The following is a 21,599-nucleotide window of genomic DNA, read 5'->3' on the forward strand; positions in this document are numbered from 1 at the left end:
TAATATTTGGTCCTCTAGTATTATAAATTGATAATTTTGATCCCTAATAGATTAATAATTAATAATTGTGATAATAAAATTATTAAATTAATTATGAATTAGATGAAAATTATTAAGCATTAAAAACTTTAATAAAAGATTATTAATCCTAATGTGATACTTCTGAGACGTTGGAATCACATGGAACAATAGAAATAAAAGAAGTATTTATAAAATTGAAGAAAAATATAATGATGTAAATGATTAGGATTAATAATTTTTTATTAAAGTTTTTAATAATTAATGTTTTTAATTAATTTATAATTAACTTAATAGTTCTATTAATCAATACAATTTATCAATAATGTATGAGGAAGATCAAAATGATTTATAAAATTAAGAAAATCAAAATTATAATTTAACTTTTTGTTTATCAATACATACTAGAGTTCGATTTCAGTCATGTTGAATGCATCAGCTTATGGTTTGTTTGGATACAAGTCACAAGTACTTTTGAGATCTTGTCTACTAAAAATATAGAACATTTTTTAATAAAGAAGTTCTCAAAAGCACTTCTAGCCTTATATTCAACCAGGCTCTCTTAGTCTCTGTTAGTAGACGTAAGTATCGTATCATATCATATTCACTAAAAGAATATTTGCTAACTCAGCTAAAAATCAAACAATGTTGGCGCTTGGATTGTGCTAACCTTCATGGAGTTTCCTTGCCCTTTAGTTGTTCCACAAAGCAAAATAGCATTCCACTTCCCACGAGGCCCCAACAGATTCATAAATACTTTACTTTTTTTTTATTATTTCGTTCTCACTTTTATCATTTTATGTGACTTCAGGTCGAGTGAGAGAATGTTCTTTGATTAACACGTAAGAAAAAGCCACTTGGTAATATACAGCTGGTTGTATTCCAGTTGAAGTGATTTTCTTCCAAGAAACATGTATTACTCAAATTAATGAATATTCAAAGAAATTTCAACGACCATTACTTTACTTTGGAACGTGTTCGGCAGACCATGGTAAAGCAAAATATGGTAACATTACTTTAAAAGCATATTAAAGAAATATATATGTTAAGAAATAAAATAATTTTGTTATTTATCTTCACTATTTATCAAAATATTTTCAATTTTTTATAATATATATATATATATATATATATATATATATATATATATATATATATTCTAAAACACATTGTAATAAAATTTTACTCAGACAAAAATCTTCAATCAACGGGTGAGATTGTTAACACATTAGTAAACCTGGTGTATTGACATTTTCCCTTTTTTATTTAACTTTTTCACTTTTATAATTAATTAAGTTTTTCTGTAAACAAAAGTCAAAATTAACATGTCTATTTCATGATACAAAAGAAAAAAGAAAACATGTACATTCACACTATTTACTTTTTCATATTTATTTTGTTTCTAAATCTTCCTTATTTAAATTATTATATTTGATGAAATATTATTGTTCCGGACAATATATTTTTCATTAATAATTGAAATTTATTAAAATTAGAAAATTGTGTGAATTTTACTCATTATTCAATAAACCATATTCATAATTTTATAATTTCTATCATTAAAAATATGTAAAATAAATTATATTAGAGAGTTCAGCTACGACCAATAATGTACGTATGTGACCGTTAATACTTCCTGATTTTGAATGCATGATGAAAGAGTTCACCCTTTTAAGTTGACGATTTTACCCTCGAATGTTGGCCTGTGCCTTTCCCTCTCCCTTTATATATTTCCGCTTGACACCGCTTCATTTCACACAAAACAAAACTGACAAAAGAAGTGCAGTTCCCAAATGGCAATAATCTTTCTTTCAAGCTCCGCAATTCTTCTTCCAAGTCTTGCTTTCTTTCTCACATTATTTAACCTTGCAAGTGAGTTTTTCTTATTCTTCTTGCACCCTTCTTTCAATCCCACACACACTTATCTCAAACTTTTGCATCTCTTAACATTAACGTTCTTTGCCTAACCTCTGTTTTTCAAATTCTCCACCTATTTTCTTTTACCAAGTCTCCCAATTTTCACATTATTTCAATTCTCAAAAATCTTGATATCAAAGCTTCCATTTGCAATATTATTTTTTGTGTTAGATAAAAATAATCTCATTTGAGTTAGGTAAAAATTATGGTAGACATCAAAATTCTTCCTTGTATTGTTACGATTCTATTTGGTGGCTCGAATAGGATTATCCTTGATTAGAAATACAGAAAAAGTTACCGATAAATGTTAGTTTTTTTTTTCAAAATGTTAATTTTATTAGGAAAAAAAGATTGTACTTACAATTTTTTTTTTCTTTTTTGTTAATCATTCAACTCGTGATTATACCAAAAATTTGAGCTTCAAGATACTTTTTTTTCCTCCTCTATTTGAACTATTATCCTCTTCTAATTTTGATAAATAAATAAAAAAATACTCTGTCTTTCGGTTTGTAACTGTGTTTTTTTGCTAGTAACGTAACTGGATTGAGATAAACAAGAAAGTGAAGTTAGTATTGTTACTTCGCGCAGGTTCTGAATCATTCATCGGCGTGAACTACGGACAAGTCGCTGACAACCTGCCGCCGCCGTCGGCGACGGCGAAGCTGCTCCAGTCGACGGCCATCGGAAAGGTGCGTTTGTACGGAACCGACCCGGCGATAATAAAAGCTCTGGCGAACACGGGGATCGGAATCGTGATCGGAGCGGCGAACGGGGACATTCCGGGGCTAGCCTCGGACCCTAACTTCGCGAAAACGTGGGTGAACACCAACGTCGTACCGTACTACCCTGCCAGCAACATCATCCTCATAACCGTCGGCAACGAAGTGATAACCTCGAACGACCAAAACCTCGTGAACCAGATGCTGCCGGCGATCCAGAACGTGCAGGGCGCGCTCGACGCCGCCTCTCTCGGCGGCGGCAAGATCAAGGTCTCCACCGTGCACGCCATGTCGGTTCTCAGGGACTCTGAGCCACCCTCCGCCGGAAGGTTTCATCCCGAATACGACACCGTTTTGCAGGGGCTGTTGTCGTTTAACAATGCCACGGGCTCGCCCTTTACCATTAACCCTTACCCTTACTTTGCCTACAGAAGCGACCCTGGCAGAGCTGATAACCTTGCTTTTTGCCTTTTCCAGCCTAACGCTGGCAGAGTTGACTCCAACACCAACCTCAAGTACATGAACATGTTTGATGCTCAGGTCAGTCAAATTATCAATTTCATAATTAATAAATACTTTTTAAGATTATTACATTAATTATTTTAGATGTCATACATACTCATTTTTTATTTGATTAATAGTATTTTTACACTCATATATACTATGATATCTGATTGATTGATAAAAAAAGGTATATTATGTTGGCACGGGCTATTTTGGTTTAATGAGAGGTTTCGAGTTTGATTCTTAGATATACAGCTGCCTTACTTAGATAGAGAATTTATGGCTCATAATGGTCTCACATCACTTGAACAGGATTTATGTACTAAAAATATTTAGCTACGAGTTTGATGCCTAGATTATGTGTATGAAAAATATTTGTTAGGATAAGTTAACCCATTAAATATTTGTTAGGATAAGTTAACCCATTAAATATCTTAGTGCCTGAAGTTTCAGCTCCTAGATGGAAATACTTGAGTCGCCCAAATAAAAAAAAAGAGATGCCAAATAAACTTTTGTTAAACATTTTGAAATGTGAGTGTAAAGGTGTCTTGATTATTTTATTCGTACTATAGTGAATCATATTTTGTAGACACAAAACGTAAGTTTTATAAAGTGGGTACTAATTGTGACTATTTTAATTTTAGGGATTAAACTTGATTTATTGGTGAAAGCATGAAATATTATGATGATGATGATGATGGGTAGAGCGACAAATAATGTGTATGTTGATGTTGATCTTTGATGTTGTTGAGTATGTCTGTGTAGGTGGACGCGGTTCGATCTGCGTTGGATGCTATGGGGTTTAAGAATGTTGAGATTGTGGTTGCGGAGACAGGGTGGCCCTACAAAGGAGACAGCAATGAGGCTGGTCCAAGTCTTGAGAATGCTAAGGCTTATAACGGCAATCTGATTGCCCACCTGCGATCTATGGTTGGAACCCCATTGATGCCAGGGAAATCAGTGGACACATACCTCTTTGCTTTGTACGATGAGGACTTGAAGCCTGGACCTGCTTCTGAGAGAGCCTTTGGACTCTACAACCCTGATCAATCCATGATCTATGATGCTGGCCTCTCCAAACAGCAAGAAACTAGTAGCCCCGTGCCGACGGTTGCCCCGGTATGAATGAATTCTATTATGATCTTATACTCCTAAGTCCTAATCTATGTTGCCACTAATTAGATACTCTGGTTAATGAGAAATTATTACATGATCCCAAATCACCGTAGTCTCTATTAATCTTCGCGTGACACCTGAGTTTCAATTATGTGTCACGTGAAGATTGATAGTGATGACTGTGATGGTATTATATGTAATAATTTGTTGTCATTAATTAGGGACCAACTTAAATTGATATTCGGAGATGAAGCATCACTTTGTTCATAGTTCTCATCTTGAAGCTGTTCTCTAGACTTATAGTCTAGTAGTGTTTGACAATGTATTTCTTAATTTGATTGAAGACTCCGGATGTGTCAAAATCTCCAGTGATTCCAGCGCCAACAGACCCGGGTCAACAAACACAAAAATCTCCAGTGATTCCAGCGCCAATAGGCCCGGGTCCAACACCAAATAAAGCAGAACTCTTAATTGGACATGAAGCCACCATTTTGAAGTCTTTAATAATGTTCACAGTTCTCATCTTAATGTTGTAACACCAAATAAAGCAGAACTCTTAATTGGACATGAAGCCACCATTTTGCAGTCTTTAATAATGTTCACAGTTCTCATCTTAATGTTGTTCTAGCTAGTAGTGGTATTTAATATAATATGTTTCTTAATTTCATTGAAGACTACTCCGGATGTGTCAAAATCTCCCTCTACTCCAAAGCCAACAGTTTCAAGTCCAACCAAAACAAATAATAGTGCAACATGGTGTGTGCCAAAAGGAGGAGTGGCAGATGCACAGTTACAAGCAAATTTGGATTATGCTTGTGGGCAAGGGATTGATTGTACCGCAATTCAACAAGGAGGGGCTTGTTTTGAACCTAACACTTTGGTAAACCATGCTGCATATGCCATGAATCTATTGTATCAAACAGCTGGACGGAATCCATTGACTTGTGATTTCTCGCAAACAGCCATGTTGTCAACGAATAATCCAAGTAAGTTCCTATTTGATCTATGCATAGTATGTGTTCATATCTCAAACCTTTTTTATTCTCTAGTGTGAAGCATAGAAACTGAATAATTATGAAAGAGATTATTTAAGTTATGAGTTTAGGACTCTCAGCACCACGCTATACATGCATTGCATGAAACTTTGATGTTGTACGTCATTCCACAAAATATCATTTGATCTTACTTCTTAATAGTTTTAAAGTTTGTTCTGTCATGTTGCACGAACTACTTTTTAAAAATGTTAAACCTGTGTCAGTGTGTCTTGTTTTAATCTTGTTTATAGCGCGGATTTTGGGAAAGGATAATGTGAAGATGGGGCTTATGTGTCACTCTATGTTGCTAAAAAAATGTGTTGATTTTAGCAAGGTTTTAGGTTGCAGTCACTGTTTCATTCCGTTCTTTGATATTTGAGAAATTTCAAACAAATGTGGTCGGATGCGACTATAATTTGTGGTCATGTTGCGGTTACAGAAGTCCCAAAAATCTTGACGATGTCGCCGAAATCGTGGTCATATTTTAAAACCTTGGATTTTAGTGTAGTGAGATAGATCATCCCAATTGATCGGCTTGCTCACTTTACAATCTTTGCTCTTTTTTTTTTTTTTAATTTTGTAGGTTACAAGAGTTGTCTTTATGCTGGAGGAAATGCCTAACCCAGAAAACAAGTAGATAAAGGAGGGCACTTTTTGTTGTTTTAATTATTCTCTCTTAATTGCTAAGAAATGTTCTGGTTCTTGGAGTGTTCATGTATGGAGGAGGATCTTCTTCCTCTATTTGTAGTCTCACCTTTTTTAGTCTTTATCAGAAGCAAATTGATGCTTTGTTTATGTGTGATCTGTGAAGCGTGGTTTAGGTATGTGTGTTGTTCAATCATCGTTTGAAATCTTGGGGCCCATTATTTAAGTAATATATATAGAGAGAGGTAGGGGCATATCACATTATAAAGTGAGTCATTCTAATCCGTTATATAAAAATGAAAGGTTAAAAGTAAAGTATTTAAAATTTAAATTAAAGTTTTATTTATTATAAAATTTATCAAATAGAAAATTAAATATTTTAAAGATTTAATTTATTTAAAGATTTTAATTACAATCATCATTATTATCACAACTACCACCATTATGATTAAGGTTATGATCACTGTTGTCATCACTAACATGGATGTCGTTATTTAATTTTTGAGATTGTCAAAATAATAGTTGTAATAATTTTGACGTAATTTAAAATTTTAAAATATTTGATAAATTTATAGGGATTTTATTATTAAAAGAGATTTTAATTTTAATTTAAAATGCTTTAATCTTAATATTTCATTTTAATCTAATGGATAAAAATGACCCATGACTATTATCATATGATACATCCTCTATATATATATATATATTCATAAATGTAATTATTAGTTAATAAAAATTTAATCCAAAATGTCTAATTTCACAAATTAAACTTCACACCAGAGTTTACTTATAATGCACGGGTTTCATGTCCACTTTCTATAAAGCACCTTAATTTATGGACATTGTAGATGCATCAGCTAAGTAAGCAAAAGTTGCAAAACCGTCACCATACTTTGTTCTTTCCTCCTTTGCAATACTGACATAAGTATATGTTATGGCGAGTCATCATGTGTGATTTTTAGTTTTATTTTTTAAAATCGTGTGTGGTCTTATGAAAATAGTAAGGAAAATATAAGAAAGTTTCTTTGCTTATTTCACCTATATGTATAATATTTGAATTCATAACAGAGCATGTATACAATCTTTAAACAACAATTTTCAAGAAACACTAGGTGTCCAAATATATAATATTTGTGACTTATGTTTATTTAATGACTAATTTCTATAAGAGTTTTTATGATATTTTCGAAAAGTTAAGGATTTTGAATTTTTGTTATTGAGAAATTATCTTTTCCCAACTATCTTAAAAGTTACTTCATGACTCTCTAAATTCTTTGAAAAGTAAAAATAATAATGGATAGTTTTTAAAATGTGAGTGGGGGGTGTGGATTGGTTAAAGAGAGTAATTATAGGGATACAAAAAGAAATTTGAAAAGATATATAGTTTTAGGGATAAAATGAAAAAAAAATGTGTTTATAAAAACATTATATTTCCTTTATTATTATTATTATTGTTCCACTGTAATGTGGTAGCAATGATGCCTATGATCATGTTGAGGAGAATATGTTAAGCCTAAACGTCGAACTCGAAGAAGCAACGATGCATTGGATGGTGTGGCACCCATATGATAGTGATAGGCATATAGTACGTAGTTGGGCATGAGATTAATGCAAAAACCTTGCTATATTTCTATTAATTGAATTGGGGAAAGGGTGCATGCCGGGTTCCAGCATTGTTCACTGGATTGTCCAGAGTTCCTGAATGCTATATGTATATAACAATTCATTACTTTGTATAACAAAAAAAATCTAGGAGGAAAAATGATTGATTGAATGGAAAAAAGATACAAAATAAATAATATTAATATATAAAATGTTATTTTATATAGAAAACTGTTGTAAGATTTCAAATTGTTTTCACCAAAATTAGTCTTTTTTTTTTTAATAATTAACTTTCTATATAATTAAATATGAAAGTGCATGTTTCAGTATAGAAAAATTATAATTGGATCAATGATGTTTTTTAAAAATTGCTGTAAAAAAAACATGGTTTTTTTTTATTCGATCTCTATTTTTAAAAGAATTTAATTTTATTCTCATGAGAAAATTTCTATAGTATCCCTGCGTTCATTTTTTTATTTATTATGTTAGTTAAATATCCATAGATTTGAACACATTGTGCCATGATTTTGACAATACTCGGTGCTGTTCTTTTTTTCTTTTCAGCTGGTGTATTTATTTATCATGTAACCTGTTTATTTATTCCTCTCATGTGACTTGTAATACTATTTTATGTGGAGTAATACCCCTTGTACTCCATTTATTCATAAAGTTTTACTTGTGAAAATGTTAAATATCTAAGTAATTGGAGATAAAATGAAAACATAATGATATTAAAAAATTAATATGAAGTTTAAAATAAATAGAAGAATAAAAACATAATTAAGTAATTAAAATTCAATTTTAATAATAAATATAAGACTTAAATACTATTTTAGTCCTTCTAAAATGAATTTTAATTTTTGTTTTTGTAATAAAAATATAATAAGTTTTTATCATTTGAAAATATAAAATCACTATTTTTTATCATTGAAAAGTTAGTAAATTTCGGTATTAGTCCTTAATTATAAAAATTATTTTATTCTTAATTTTTTTTAAAATATGAAATTGTTATTTTTGCTCTCTATTAATGTTCATTGTAAGTAAATAAATAAAATTTATTTTTAAAAAATTTAAAAATGAAGGTTTCACATCCTCATAATGATACTAGGTGCATACACTAATAGGAGTCAATAGAGAATAACTTGACTTTCTATAAAGAAAATAAGCTATTAATTAATGAGTGTCACATGATAGGTAAAACCAAAAATAGTAATTTTATATTTTTAAAAATGAAGCCTAAAGAAGATTTTTTCCAAGGAACAGAATTAACTAAAATTTACGTACTTTCTAGGAATAAAAGTACCCAATATGTTTATATTTTGTGTTGAATTTAGGATCCATTTGGCCGAAAGAAAGGTGAAAAGTAGAATAGTTGAAAATAAGTAAGTGAACAATACCTAAATGGAAATAAGTGAAAAATAAAGTAAAAAAATGTGTTTTAGTTTTTTATCAATAAAAAGAAATAAAAAAAAATAGAGTATGGAAATAACATTGATTATTATAATATCAACAAACTTATCATATATCATATATGACAATCTAATTGATGAAAATATAAAAAAAAAAATACATTAAAGTGCATAGACTCATAACTTACATTTTATTAATAATTGTTAAAATATCTCTTCATAGGCTATATCAAATGGGTTGGAGTATAATATTGCAGGAAGTTTGGTGTTTTATGTAATTCCTTCGGTTTTAAATATATAAAAAATAATCATATTTTTTTAAAATATAAGCAAATTTTAATTAATTTGACCTTATGTAATGATATTATCTCCTAAATACACTTTATTTAATTGATGTTGTGTTTTCACTAAATTTTTCTATTATTAATATCAAGTTCCAATGAAGTATAGTGTAGGTAAAAGATTATTTTTTTAAAGGAGATTGACACAATTAAATGATGTTTAACTAAATTTCTTAATAAGCATAAAAGTATTTTTTTTTTATATATTTGAGACTAGAGAGTTAATAGACAAAGCTCACAGTAGGGGTGTAAATTACTCTAAAAAAATATGTTATTGAGTTTATACAAATGGAGTGAACTGTAATATTTAAATAAGTTTGGAGATTGGAGTTTAGTGTCATTCAAATAAATATGAAGGTAATATAATATAATTTACTCTAAATAAAAAAGAGCACAATACCTAGACTAGTTTGTTGTTATTCGCATCTCAATCCAATTTAAAATTGAAAGAGCGCACACATAATAAAAATTGGATACCATGTAATGACATCCCATTGGCTAGTTTTGGAAGACATGGATTACCAAACAAATAACTTGAGTCATTGATAACATCAAATCAAACGGTTCACGTTTTTTTGTGCTTGTCTCGTTGGATCCTTGTTGGGTTAATTTTGTTGTTGTTATCCACATCTCAATTCAATTTTAAATTGAAAAAGTGCATGTTGAATAAAAATTGGATACCATATAATGACATCTCATTGGCTGGTTTGGAAAGACACGGATTATCAAACAAACAATTGTGGGTCGTTAATAACATCAAATCAAACCGTTCACATTTCTCTATGCTAATCGTGTTGGATCCTCGTTGGATAGTTTTTTTGTTGTTGTTGTTGTTATCCACATCTAAATCCAATTCAAAATTGAAAGAACTCATATCGAATAAAAAATAGATACCTTAAAATGACATTCCATTGGTGGGTGTGAAAAGACACGGATAACCAAACAAAATAATTATGAGCCATTGATAACATCAAATCGAACGGTTCACATTTCTTTATGCTAGTCTAGTTGGATCCTCGTAAAAGCTTCCAAAACTTTATAATGTGGAATCATGCTAACACACTCTCCACCTACATCTTACCATCACTCTCACTTGTGATTATTCCTACCACATGAAATCCACACTATAAAATTTATCACCTTTTCTTGTTCTCACCAATTAGACTATTAGGCTCTCGAAGGTTCAAGACTGACCTTCTCCACACTTTTAATTATTTTTTGTTGGGTTGATATCTTTTCTTGTTTCTAAAAATTTTGAGTTCTTTTTGTTTATGCTAGGTCCATGAGTTGGGCAACATAGCCTCGTTCATGAACCTTCTTTACAGATATACTCAAATGGAGTTTGTTGACCATGTCATCTATTTCTCTACCCTCTCCTTTATTCTTTGTCATACTCTTTGTTTCAATTATGGACACTAAACATCTTCAACGATTGTGATTTCCTTGATTAATGAAATAAGGTAAGAGTTCTAACTTGTGTTATGATAAATTAACTTATATAATAGTCATAGTTAAATGATTAATATACATCATTTATAAATTTACAAATATAATTTATTTGATAATCACACTTATTTTTTATTCTTTATTAATCAATAAAATAAAGTTAATTATGTTTTTAATGTTTCAAATTTTATAGTTTTCCACTTGATCTTAATTCTAAACCCGATGAGGAGGAGGAACCAATTTCTTTCTCGGAGGAAGCAAGTGCCAATGTTGGTGGAAAGTGTGAAACCAGAGCCGCAACTTCTGCATCAGATGACAACATTCGAGGTCGAGCAGAAGTTGCTGTTATTGACAGAGTCAACGTTGTTGAACGAAGATTTGACTTTGAGAATAAGTTTTGTTATTTGAAACTTACTAAATGTTACATGAGGATATAATTTAATTTATCGATTTTAATATGACACATACATTATATGTTTTTAGGAATTAATAACGTGTTAAATCAAAATTGGTCATGACAAGGTATACTTGGTGGTGGTGATATATGAAAAAAATTGAGAATTTATATTTTTGTTAGTTAATTTTTCCATGTTTTGATCGATTTTATTTTCTATTACAAGATAAAAAGATCTGATAAATGAATTGGGAACATTTCATGAATTTTATTTTCTTGAAATTTAATAATTAATATTAACTACTCATTATAACCATTAACTCTTTAAAAAATAAATAATAAAAATAAAAAATGACTCAAATAATTACTTATAAACTAAATTAATATCTTCTCATATATATATATATATATATATATATATATATATATATATATATTTGGATGAAATCTGTATGGGGAAATTTTATCCCTCAATTATATGTGCCAAAAAAGTAACCGAACCATACAAAAGTTAACACTTGTGATTTCATGAGCTATGACAAAAACTTCAATTAGATTCTTTTGTATTTAAGTATTCAAAATATAAATATATATTATATAAAAAAGTAGACACATAATTCATTAAAAATTATATCTTTTTCTTAAGTTAAATGAATAAATAACTTTAATAAATTTTAAAATAATATATCACAATTTTTATTCAATTTGCTTTTATGTTATTATCTATTTTTTAATTTATTCCTAAAATAATTATGTACATAAACATCTATATATTGGATAGGCATGAGAATGGAACAATTGTAATTTACAACTAAATATTACAAAATTGAATTCTTATTAAATTAAATTCAAATGATTTATTTTATAATTAATATAATGTTTTTAATTAAATATTTAAATTAATTTATTTATTCATGTTTTGTCGATGTGTGTGAGATGGTGAGTAAACGTTTAACTTATAATTGGCTGTAGTCATGAAATTATACGTTGATCAAGTTGACACTTGACACTGTCGAGACAAAACAGATAAAACAAAATACAATTACTCGAATTCATCTTTAAAAGAATTGATGAAACACATTTTTCATTTGCAGTTAGTTACAATTAATGACCTAAAAAAGCCTAAACCTTACTTGAGAAAATATGTTATGCTTTGTTTGGATAAAGATATAACTTGAGAAAATATATATGTATGTTTTCCCAGTTCTCTAGCTTTTCATGTTTAATGTTATTATTGCTATTCTATTAAACGTGGTACTATTTCCGTTTCTTTTTATCCTTCTACAAACAAATAAAATAAATTTTCTCAATCCTGATAAAATTGTTGTAAAATTTCATATTTCATCCTTTTCTCTTTCTACTCTACAATAAATATATATATGTAAATTAATTAAAAATAAGGAAACAAGAATATAATTGACAAAAATGTAGTATTAATATGATCAAATAAATAGGAAAATAAATTCTTTAAAAATCAGACAATTAAAAAACAACGTAGGAAGTATTAATAATGTTGCTATGATGAAGATGCTGTTAAACCTAAACCTCGAACCCGAAGCAACGATGCATTGAATGATGTGGCACCCGTATGAGAGAGATAGGCATGGTAGTTGTACATGAGATTATTGCAGACTGATGATGATTGAGAAGAAATTAAGCCATTGTAGAAGGTGCAAATATGCTTGTAAAAACCTTGGTATATATACTTGTTGAATTGTGGAAAGGATGCATGTGGGTTCCAGCATTGTTCACTGGGTTGTCCAGAATTCCTGAAAATGCTGTATATAACGATGGAATAGGTTGTATAACAAAAAAATATTGTAGGAAGAAAAATGATTGATGCAATGTAAAAGGATAGAAAACAAACTAATAGGAATATATAAAATGTTATTTTATATAGAGAAATGTTGTAACATTTCAAATTGTTTTCACCGGAATTATTGTTTTTTTTAATAATTAACTCTCTATAATTGAATATTAAAATGCATGTTTCAGTGTATAGATAAATTAAAATTGGCTCAATTGTGTTTTTTAAATAATATGGTTTTTTATTTGATCTCTATTTTTAAAAGAATTTAATTTATTGTCGTAAGAAAATTTCCATATTATCCTGCGTTAGTTTTTCAATTATTTTGTTAGTTAAATATCCATAGATTTTGACACGTGCTATGATTTTGACAGTGCTTAGTGTTCTTTTTTTTCTTTTTGAATTGGTGCATTTATTTATCATGTAATATGTTTATTTATTCTTTTCATTTGATCTTGTAAGACTATTTTATGCGGGATAATTAATATCCCTTGTACTCCATTTGTTAATAAAGTTTTACTTGTAAAATATGTTGAATAGGTAATTGGAGAAAAAAATAATGATATTAAAAATTATATATAAAATAAAAAATGAATATAAGAATGAAAAGCATAATTAAACCACTAAAATCCAATTTTAACAATAAAAACTAGAGTTAAATATTATTTTACTCCTTCTAGAATGAATGTGATTTAGTTTTAGTCTTTCTAAAAAAATCTCTTAGGTTTTATGCTTTTTGAAAATTTAAAATCATTATTTTATATCCTTGAAAGTTATTAAATTTTGGTTTGGTCCTTAATTATAAAAGATTTTTTAAACCTTTTTTAAATATGAAATCATTATTTTTGCTCTCTATCAATGCTAATTGTAAGTAAATAAATAACATTTATTTTAAGAATTTTAAAAAATAAAGATTTCATGTGTTCATAATGATACTACGTACATCCACTAGTAGGTATCACCTAGATGGTCACTTGACCTTCTATAAAAAAAAAACTATTAATTAATGACCTTCAAATGATACTAAAAACCAAAAGTAATAAATGTATATTTTTAAAAATGAAAACTAAAGATTTTTTCCTAGTAACAAAATCAACTAAAATTTAGTTACTTCCTATAAATAAAAGTACCCAACATGTTTATGCTTTGTGTTGGATTCAGGGCCTCTTTAGTTGAAATGTTTATGCTTTGTGTTTGATTCAGAGAGTTAATAGACAAAGCTCGAGGTAGGTGTGTAAATTATTCTAAAAAAAAATATGTTATTGAGTTTATACAAATGGAGTGAAATGTAATATTTAAATAAGTTTGGAGATTGGAGTTCAGTGTCATTCAAATAAATATCAAGGTAATATAATATAGTTTACTCTAAATAAAAGAGTGGAACTAGTTTTGTTGTTATTTACATCTCAATCCAATTTAAAATCGAAAGAGCGCACACACAATAAAAATTGGATACCACGTAATGACATTCTATTGGCTGGTTAGAGAAGACAAAATAACTTGAGTCATTGATAACATCAAATCAAACGATTCATGTTTCTTGGTGCTGGTCCCATTGGATCCTTGTTGGATTAGTTTGATTGTTATCCACATCTCAATTCAATTTAAAATTGAAAAAGTACATGTTGAATAATAATTGGATGCCATATAATGACATCTCATTGGCTGATTCGGAAAGACACGAATTATCAAACAAACAATTGTGAGTCGTTGATAACATCAAATTGAACCGTTCATGTTTATCTATGCTAGTAGTGTTGGATCCTCGTTGGATAGTTTTGTTGTTGTTGTTATCCACATTTGAATCCAATTTAAAATTGAAAGAATTCATATCGAATAAAAAATAGATACCGTAAAATGACATTCCATTGGTTGGTGTGAAAAGACACGGATCACTAAACAAAATAATTATGAGTCGTTGATAATATCAAATCGAACGGTTCATGTTTCTTTGTGTTAGTCTAGTTGAATCCTCGTAAAGGCTTCCAAAACTTTATAATGTGGTCATGCTAACGCACTCTCCATCTACATCTTAAAATCACTCTCACACTTGTGATTATTCCTACCACATGAAATCCATACTATAAAATTTATCACCTTTTCTTGTTCTCACCAACTAGACTATTAGGCTCTTGGAGGTCCAAGACTGACCTTCTCCACACTTTTAATTATTTTTTGTTCTATTGATATCTTTTCTTATTTCTAAAAATTGAGTTCTTTTTGTTTATGCTAGGTCCATGAATTGGGTAACATAGCCTCGTTCATGAACCTTCTTTACTGATATACTCAAATGGAGTTTGTTGACCATGTCTTCTATTTCTCTGCCATCTCCTTTATTCTTTGCCATACTCTTTGTTTCAATTATGGACACTAAACATCTTCAACGATCGTGATTTCCTTGATTAATGAAATAAGATAAGAGTTATAACTCGTGTTATAATAAATTAATTTATTTAATAGTCATAGTTAAATGATTAATATACATCATTTATAAATTTACAAATATAATTTATTTGATAATCACCCTTATTTTTTATTCTTTATTAATCAATAAAATAAAGTTAATTATGTTTTTAATGTTTCAAATTTTATAGTTTCCCACTTGATCTTAATGCTAAACCCGATGAGGAGGAGGAACCAATTTCTTGCTCCGAGGAAGCAAGTGCCAACATTGGTGGAGAGTGTGAAACCAGACCCGCAACTTCTGAACCAGACGACAACATTCGAGCAGAAGTTGCAGTTATTGACAGAACCAACGTTGTTAAACGAGGATCTACTCTGAGAATAAATTTTGTATTTGGAACTTATTAAATGCTTCATGAGGATATAATTTAATTTATCAATTTCAATATGACACATACATTATTTTTTTTAGGAATTAATAACTTGTTAAATCAAAATTGGTCATGACAAGGTATACTTGGTGGTGGTGATATATGAAAAAAAATTGAGAATTTATATTTTTGTTAGTTAATTTTTCCATATTTTGATCGATTTTATTTTATTTTACAAGATAAAAAGATCTGATAAATGAATTGGGAACGTTTCATGAATTTTATTTTCTTGAAATTTAATAATTAATATTAACTACTCATTATAACCATTAAGTCTTTAAAAAATAAATAATAAAAATAAAAAATAACTCAAATAATTACTTTTAAACTAAATTAATATCTTCTCTCTCACACACACACACACACATATATATATATATATATATATATATATATATATATATATATATATATATATATGTGGGGAAATTTTATTCCTCAATTATATGTGCCAAAAAAGTAACCGAACCATACAAAAGTTGACACTTGTGATTTCATGAGCTATGACGAAAAATTAAATTAGATTCTTTTGTATTTAAGTATTCAAAATATAAATATATATTATATAAAAAAGTAGACACATAATTCATTAAAAATTATATCTTTTTCTTAAATTAAATGAATAAATAAATTTAATAAATTTCAAAATAATATATCACAATTTTTATTCAGTTTGCTTTTATGTTATTATCTATTTTTTAATTTATTCCTAAAATAATTACATACATAAACATCTATATATTGGATAGACATGAGAATGAGGCAATTGTAATTTACAACTAAATATTACAAAATTGAATTCTTATTAAATTAAATTCAAATGATTTATTTTATAATTAATATAATGTTTTTAATTAAATATTTAAATTGATTAATTTATTCATGTTTTGTTTATGTGTGTGAGATGGTGAGTAAATGTTTAACTTATAATTGGCCGTAGTCATGAAATTATACGTTGGTCACGTTAACACTTGACGCTACCGAGTCAAAAAAGATAAAGCAGATTAATACAATTGCTCAAATTCATCTTTAAAGAAAATTGATGAAACACATTTTTCATTAGCAGCTAGTTACAATTAATGACCTATAAAAGCCTAAACCTTACTTGAGAAAATATGTTATACTTTGTTTGGATAAAGAGATAACTTGAGAAAATATGTTATGCTATTCTATTAAACGTGGTACTATTTCCGTTTCTTTTTATCCATCTACAAACAAATAAAATAAATTTTCTCAATCCTGATAAAATTGTTGTAAAATTTCATATTTCATCCTTTTCTCTTTGTACTCTACAATAAATATATATATGTAAATTAATTAAAAATAAGAAAACAAGAATATAATTGACAAAAATGTAATTAATATGATCAAATAAATAGGAACATAAATTCTTTAAAAATCAGACAATTAAAAAAACGGAGGGAGCTAGTATTAATAATGTTGCTATGATGAAGATGCTGTTAAACCTAAACCTCGAACCCGAAGCAACGATGCATTGAATGATGTGGCACCCGTATGATAGAGATAGGCATAGTAGGTAACAGAGCCATTTGTAAATGAAAATAGGTTAAAGAAATAGAGTAAAAATATTATTATGTCGGCATTTGTTATGTTAGGTAATACTTTTTTAAATAAGATTATTACAATTAATGGTGTTTAATTAATTTTTTAATAAACGTAAAAATATATATTTTTATATTTAAAACTAGTGTGAAATAGGTTGTATAAAAAAAATATTGTAGGAAGAAAAATGATTGATGCAATGTAAAAGGATAGAAAACAAACTAATAGGAATATATAAAATGTTATTTTATATAGAGAAGTGTTGTAACATTTCAAATTGTTTTCACCAGAATTATGTTTTTTTTTACTAGTTAACTCTCTATAATTGAATATTAAAATGCATGTTTCAGTATATAGATAAATTAAAATTGGCTCAATTGTGTTTTTTAAATAATATGATTTTTTATTTGATCTCTATTTTTAAAAGAATTTAATTTATTGTCATAAGAAAATTTCCATATTATTCCTGTGTTAGTTTTTCATTTATTTTGTTAGTTAAATATTCATAGATTTTAACATATTGTGCTATGATTTTGACAATGCTCAGTGTTTTTTTTTAATTGATGCATTTATTTATCATGTAACATGTTTATTTATTTCTCTCTGATCTTGTAAAACTATTTTATGCTGGGTAATTAATATTCCTTGTACTTCATTTGTTAATAAAGTTTTACTTGTAAAAAATGTTGAATAGGTAATTGGAGAAAAAAATAATGATATTAAAAATTATATATAAAATAAAAAATAAATATAAGAATGAAAAGCATAATTAAACCACTAAAATCCAATTTTAATAATAAAAATTAGAGTTAAATACTATTTTCGTCCTTCTAGAATGAATGAGATTTAGTTTTAGTCTTTCTAAAAAAATCTCTTAGATTTTTATGCTTTTTGAAAATTTAGATCATTATTTTATATCCTTGAAAGTTAGTAAATTTTGGTTTGGTCCTTAATTATAAAAGATTTTTTAAACCTTTTTTAAATATAAAATCATTATTTTTGCTCTCTATCAATGTTAATTGTAAGTAAATAAATAACATTTATTTTAAGAATTTTAAAAAATAAAGATTTCATGTGTTCATATTGATACTAAGTACATACACTAGTAGGTATCACCTAGATGGTCACTTGACCTTCTAAAAAAAAACTATTAATTAATGACCATCAAATGATACTAAAAACCAAAAGTAATAAATGCATATTTTAAAAAATGAAAACTAAAGATTTTTTCCTAGTAACAAAATCAACTAAAATTTAGTTACTTCCTATAAATAAAAGTACCCAACATGTTTATGCTTTGTGTTTGATTCAGGGCCTCTTTAGTTGAAAGTAGGTAGCAAGCCATTTGTAAATGAACATAGGTAAAAAAAAAATAGAGTAAAAATATTATTATGGCTTTTGTTATGTTAGGTACGTAGTATTTTTTAAATAAGATTGACATAATTAAATGATATTTAATTATTTTTTTTAATAAACGCAAAAAAATATATTTTTATATTTAAAACTAGTGTGAATTTATAGACAAAGCTCAAGGCAGTAGGGATGTACATTACTCTAAAAAGTTATGTTATTGAGTTTATAAAAATGGGGTGGAGTGTAATATTTAAAAAGTTTGAAGTTGTGTTATTTAAATAAATATGAAGGCAGTATAATATAATTTACTCTAAATAAATAAAAAGAGTGTATTAGAAGAACTAGTTTTATTGTTATTCACTTCTCAATTCAATTAAAGATGGGAAGAACACGGGTTGAAGTTGAATATGCAGGGAATATCATGTAATGACATCCCATTGGATGGTTCGGGAAGACACGGATTACAAAACAAATAACTTGAGTCATGGATAACATCAAATCAAACGGTTCACATTTTTTAATTTGTACTAGTCCTATTGAATCCTCGTTGGACTATTTTTGTTGTTGTTATCCACATTTCAATCAAATTTAAAATTAAAAGGACACGAATAGAATAAAAAATGAATAATGTATAATGACATCTTATTGGCTGATTCAGAAAGACACGGATTATCAAACAAATGATTATGAGTCGTTGATAACATCAAATCGAACCATTCATGTTTATTTGTGTTAGTCTCGTTGCATCCTTATAAATACTTCCAAGGCTTTATAAGGTGGAATTGTCCTAACAGAGCCTCTAACTCCCCATCTACCTATTATCATCTATCACTCTCACGCCTTTGATTATTCTTATCACATGAAATTTACACAATAAAATCCAACATCTTCCCTTGTTATCATCCAATAGACTACTAGATTCATCAAAGGTCTAAGATTGATCTTGCCCACAATTTATAGTTATGTTTTATTGTGTTGTCATCTTTTCTTGTTTCTAAAATTTTTGTGCTTCTTGTTTTGTTTATGGTAGATTCATGAGTCAGGCAACAAAGTTCCATTCATGGACCTTTATTAGAGATCTACTCAAATGGAAATCATTGAGCATGCTTTATATTTCTTCACCTTCTCTTTTATGCTTTGCTCTATTCTTTATTCTAGCCATGGACAACAAACATCTTCAACGACCATGATTTTCTTGATTAATTAATTAAGGTAATATTTCTAACTTTCAGAATTACATTATTAATGTACATCCTCTATAAATTTATAAATATAATTCATTTATTAATCAATCTTTTTATTCAATATTTACACATTATTAGGCTTAATTATGTTTTTAATGTTTTTAAATTAGGAGGTGTATTTTTTTTAATCCTCCCAACAAAGCACGGTTAATATTTTGTAAACATATGGCTAAGAGTATATTCAAAAACTGCAACCAACCCTGACTTTTCAACCTCCCAAGTAAAAAAAAAAGTAACTTTGTTTCATAAATATATAGTGTCTTAATTGATTGTTGTGTGTGTATACATACAAGTAGACAGGTATTGCAGCAGGTCAGCTGCCACAGAAACTATCACAGGAACCTTGCTGACGGACTGAAAATAGCAGGTACGTAAAATCATGAATATATATCCAACTCTTGTTTATTTTTATAGAATTGTCCCAGTTCGTGAAAATTAATCTTTATCTACAAAACATGGTGTACGTGGTTGTAGGAAGGTGGTGGTGCAACATCAATGTGCTGGAGATGAAAGATGAGCTAGTGCTTTTTAACAAAAGATTAACATCTCCGAACGTTGTAAAAGCTCACTTAGGAGCTGAGTGGGAAGCAGAACGTTGTTCAACAAAAGATGCTCTTTCCTGCTGAGTGGGTGCATAAATTAGTTTAGTGTGAATGGCTGTATGACAAGTTTCTGGTCATGGAGGTTCTCCAAAACAACCGTGTTGGAAACGAGGTTCAACATTGTCACCAACGCTCAACTATCTTTGCACTCAAAGCTAGCTTGCTGTGATGGAATTTGTGAATGTGAAAACTCTAGCTGTATCAAAGAGAGATGGGGAAGCGACTCTTTTCTTTTTCAGCAGGAACATAAACGGCCTTCGTCAGACTTTCAGCCAAAGAGAATTAATTGACTTCGGGCTCGCACCCTATGTGCTCGATCCGATCAACGAAAATCAATCCTGAAATAACAATAGAAATGGTTAAGTAAGTACGCGAATCTTGACAGTTTTTGGAGAAAGCGTCTGTTCACGTCAGGGCCCTTTGAAGGAAGAAAATGATTTATGTACGTAGTACTCATATCAGCTTCGAAAAATAGTAATATATAAAATATTGTATGAAGAAAATGATTTATGTAATCCAAAACGATAGAAAATAAAATAATTGTAAAATATAAATTGTTATTTTATATAGATAAGGGTTGTAAGATTTTAAATTGTTTTCACCAAAATTATCACTATGATTTACTTATAATATGTAGCAAATACTAGTGACAATACTCATGTATTACATGGATTATTTTTATACTTTTCACTTACAATATTAAATTTATAAGAGTAATTTTTGAGAGAGAAAATATGATAGTGATCATAGGTTAAATGTGTTAAGCATTGACATTTTCGTCAATTTATAGTTTTTTAGTATACAATATTTCCAATTTAGCACATAATTTTCGTTGTACTAAAATATACAATTTGCCTACACTTTTGATAAAGTTATTACTAAAAAAATATATCAATGATAACACAAAATATTTAAAAATTTCATTACAAATTTAATTGTATATTAAATTTTCTATTTTTAAAAAATGTTTTTACTAAAATTTTATTGTAAAAAAGTAGTTCAAAGTTACATAAATTAAATATTTTGTTACTTCACTAAATTAATAACTAGA

At 28.3% G+C, this 21,599-nt stretch overlaps 1 protein-coding gene and 2 long non-coding RNA genes across 4 annotated transcripts; all 3 read left to right on the forward strand.

The window, feature by feature from the left end:
- Nucleotides 1–1,765: 1,765 nt before the first annotated feature.
- LOC114384868 (glucan endo-1,3-beta-glucosidase 7-like) lies at nt 1,766–6,159 on the forward strand. 2 transcript variants are annotated; one of them, XR_003660807.1, is made up of 5 exons: nt 1,766–1,890; nt 2,524–3,194; nt 3,924–4,277; nt 4,619–5,260; nt 5,892–6,159. XR_003660807.1 is itself a non-coding variant. In XM_028344686.1 (5 exons), exons 1-5 carry the CDS (start codon nt 1,812–1,814, stop codon nt 5,927–5,929), a joined length of 1,455 nt encoding a protein of 484 aa, XP_028200487.1. In that variant the 5' UTR covers nt 1,766–1,811; the 3' UTR covers nt 5,930–6,159. The 2 variants fall into 2 exon arrangements, 1 of the variants encoding a protein (XP_028200487.1); XM_028344686.1 differs by having other exon boundaries at nt 4,948–5,260.
- Nucleotides 6,160–9,412: 3,253 nt separating this feature from the next.
- Nucleotides 9,413–11,332, forward strand: LOC114383160. The gene is made up of 2 exons (XR_003660413.1): nt 9,413–10,765; nt 10,945–11,332. It is a non-coding gene; the product is annotated as an uncharacterized LOC114383160 (long non-coding RNA).
- An 8,164-nt stretch (nt 11,333–19,496) lies between these two features.
- On the forward strand, nt 19,497–21,119 carry LOC114383113. Its single transcript, XR_003660407.1, has 4 exons — nt 19,497–19,631; nt 19,733–19,914; nt 20,243–20,313; nt 20,421–21,119. It is a non-coding gene; the product is annotated as an uncharacterized LOC114383113 (long non-coding RNA).
- Nucleotides 21,120–21,599: the final 480 nt, after the last annotated feature.

The sequence above is a fragment of the Glycine soja genome, chromosome 14, assembly GCF_004193775.1.
Source record: "Glycine soja cultivar W05 chromosome 14, ASM419377v2, whole genome shotgun sequence".
NCBI lineage: Eukaryota > Viridiplantae > Streptophyta > Magnoliopsida > Fabales > Fabaceae > Glycine > Glycine soja.

Excerpts from the sequence above, each read along its gene's own strand:
- LOC114384868 (XM_028344686.1), top strand. The coding sequence starts at position 1,812 with ATGGCAATAATCTTTCTTTCAAGCTCCGCAATTCTTCTTCCAAGTCTT. Across the intron at positions 1,891-2,523 it reads CACATTATTTAACCTTGCAA|GTTCTGAATCATTCATCGGC; the intron begins GTGAGTTTTTCT and ends TACTTCGCGCAG. Across the intron at positions 5,261-5,891 it reads GTTGTCAACGAATAATCCAA|GTTACAAGAGTTGTCTTTAT; the intron begins GTAAGTTCCTAT and ends TTAATTTTGTAG.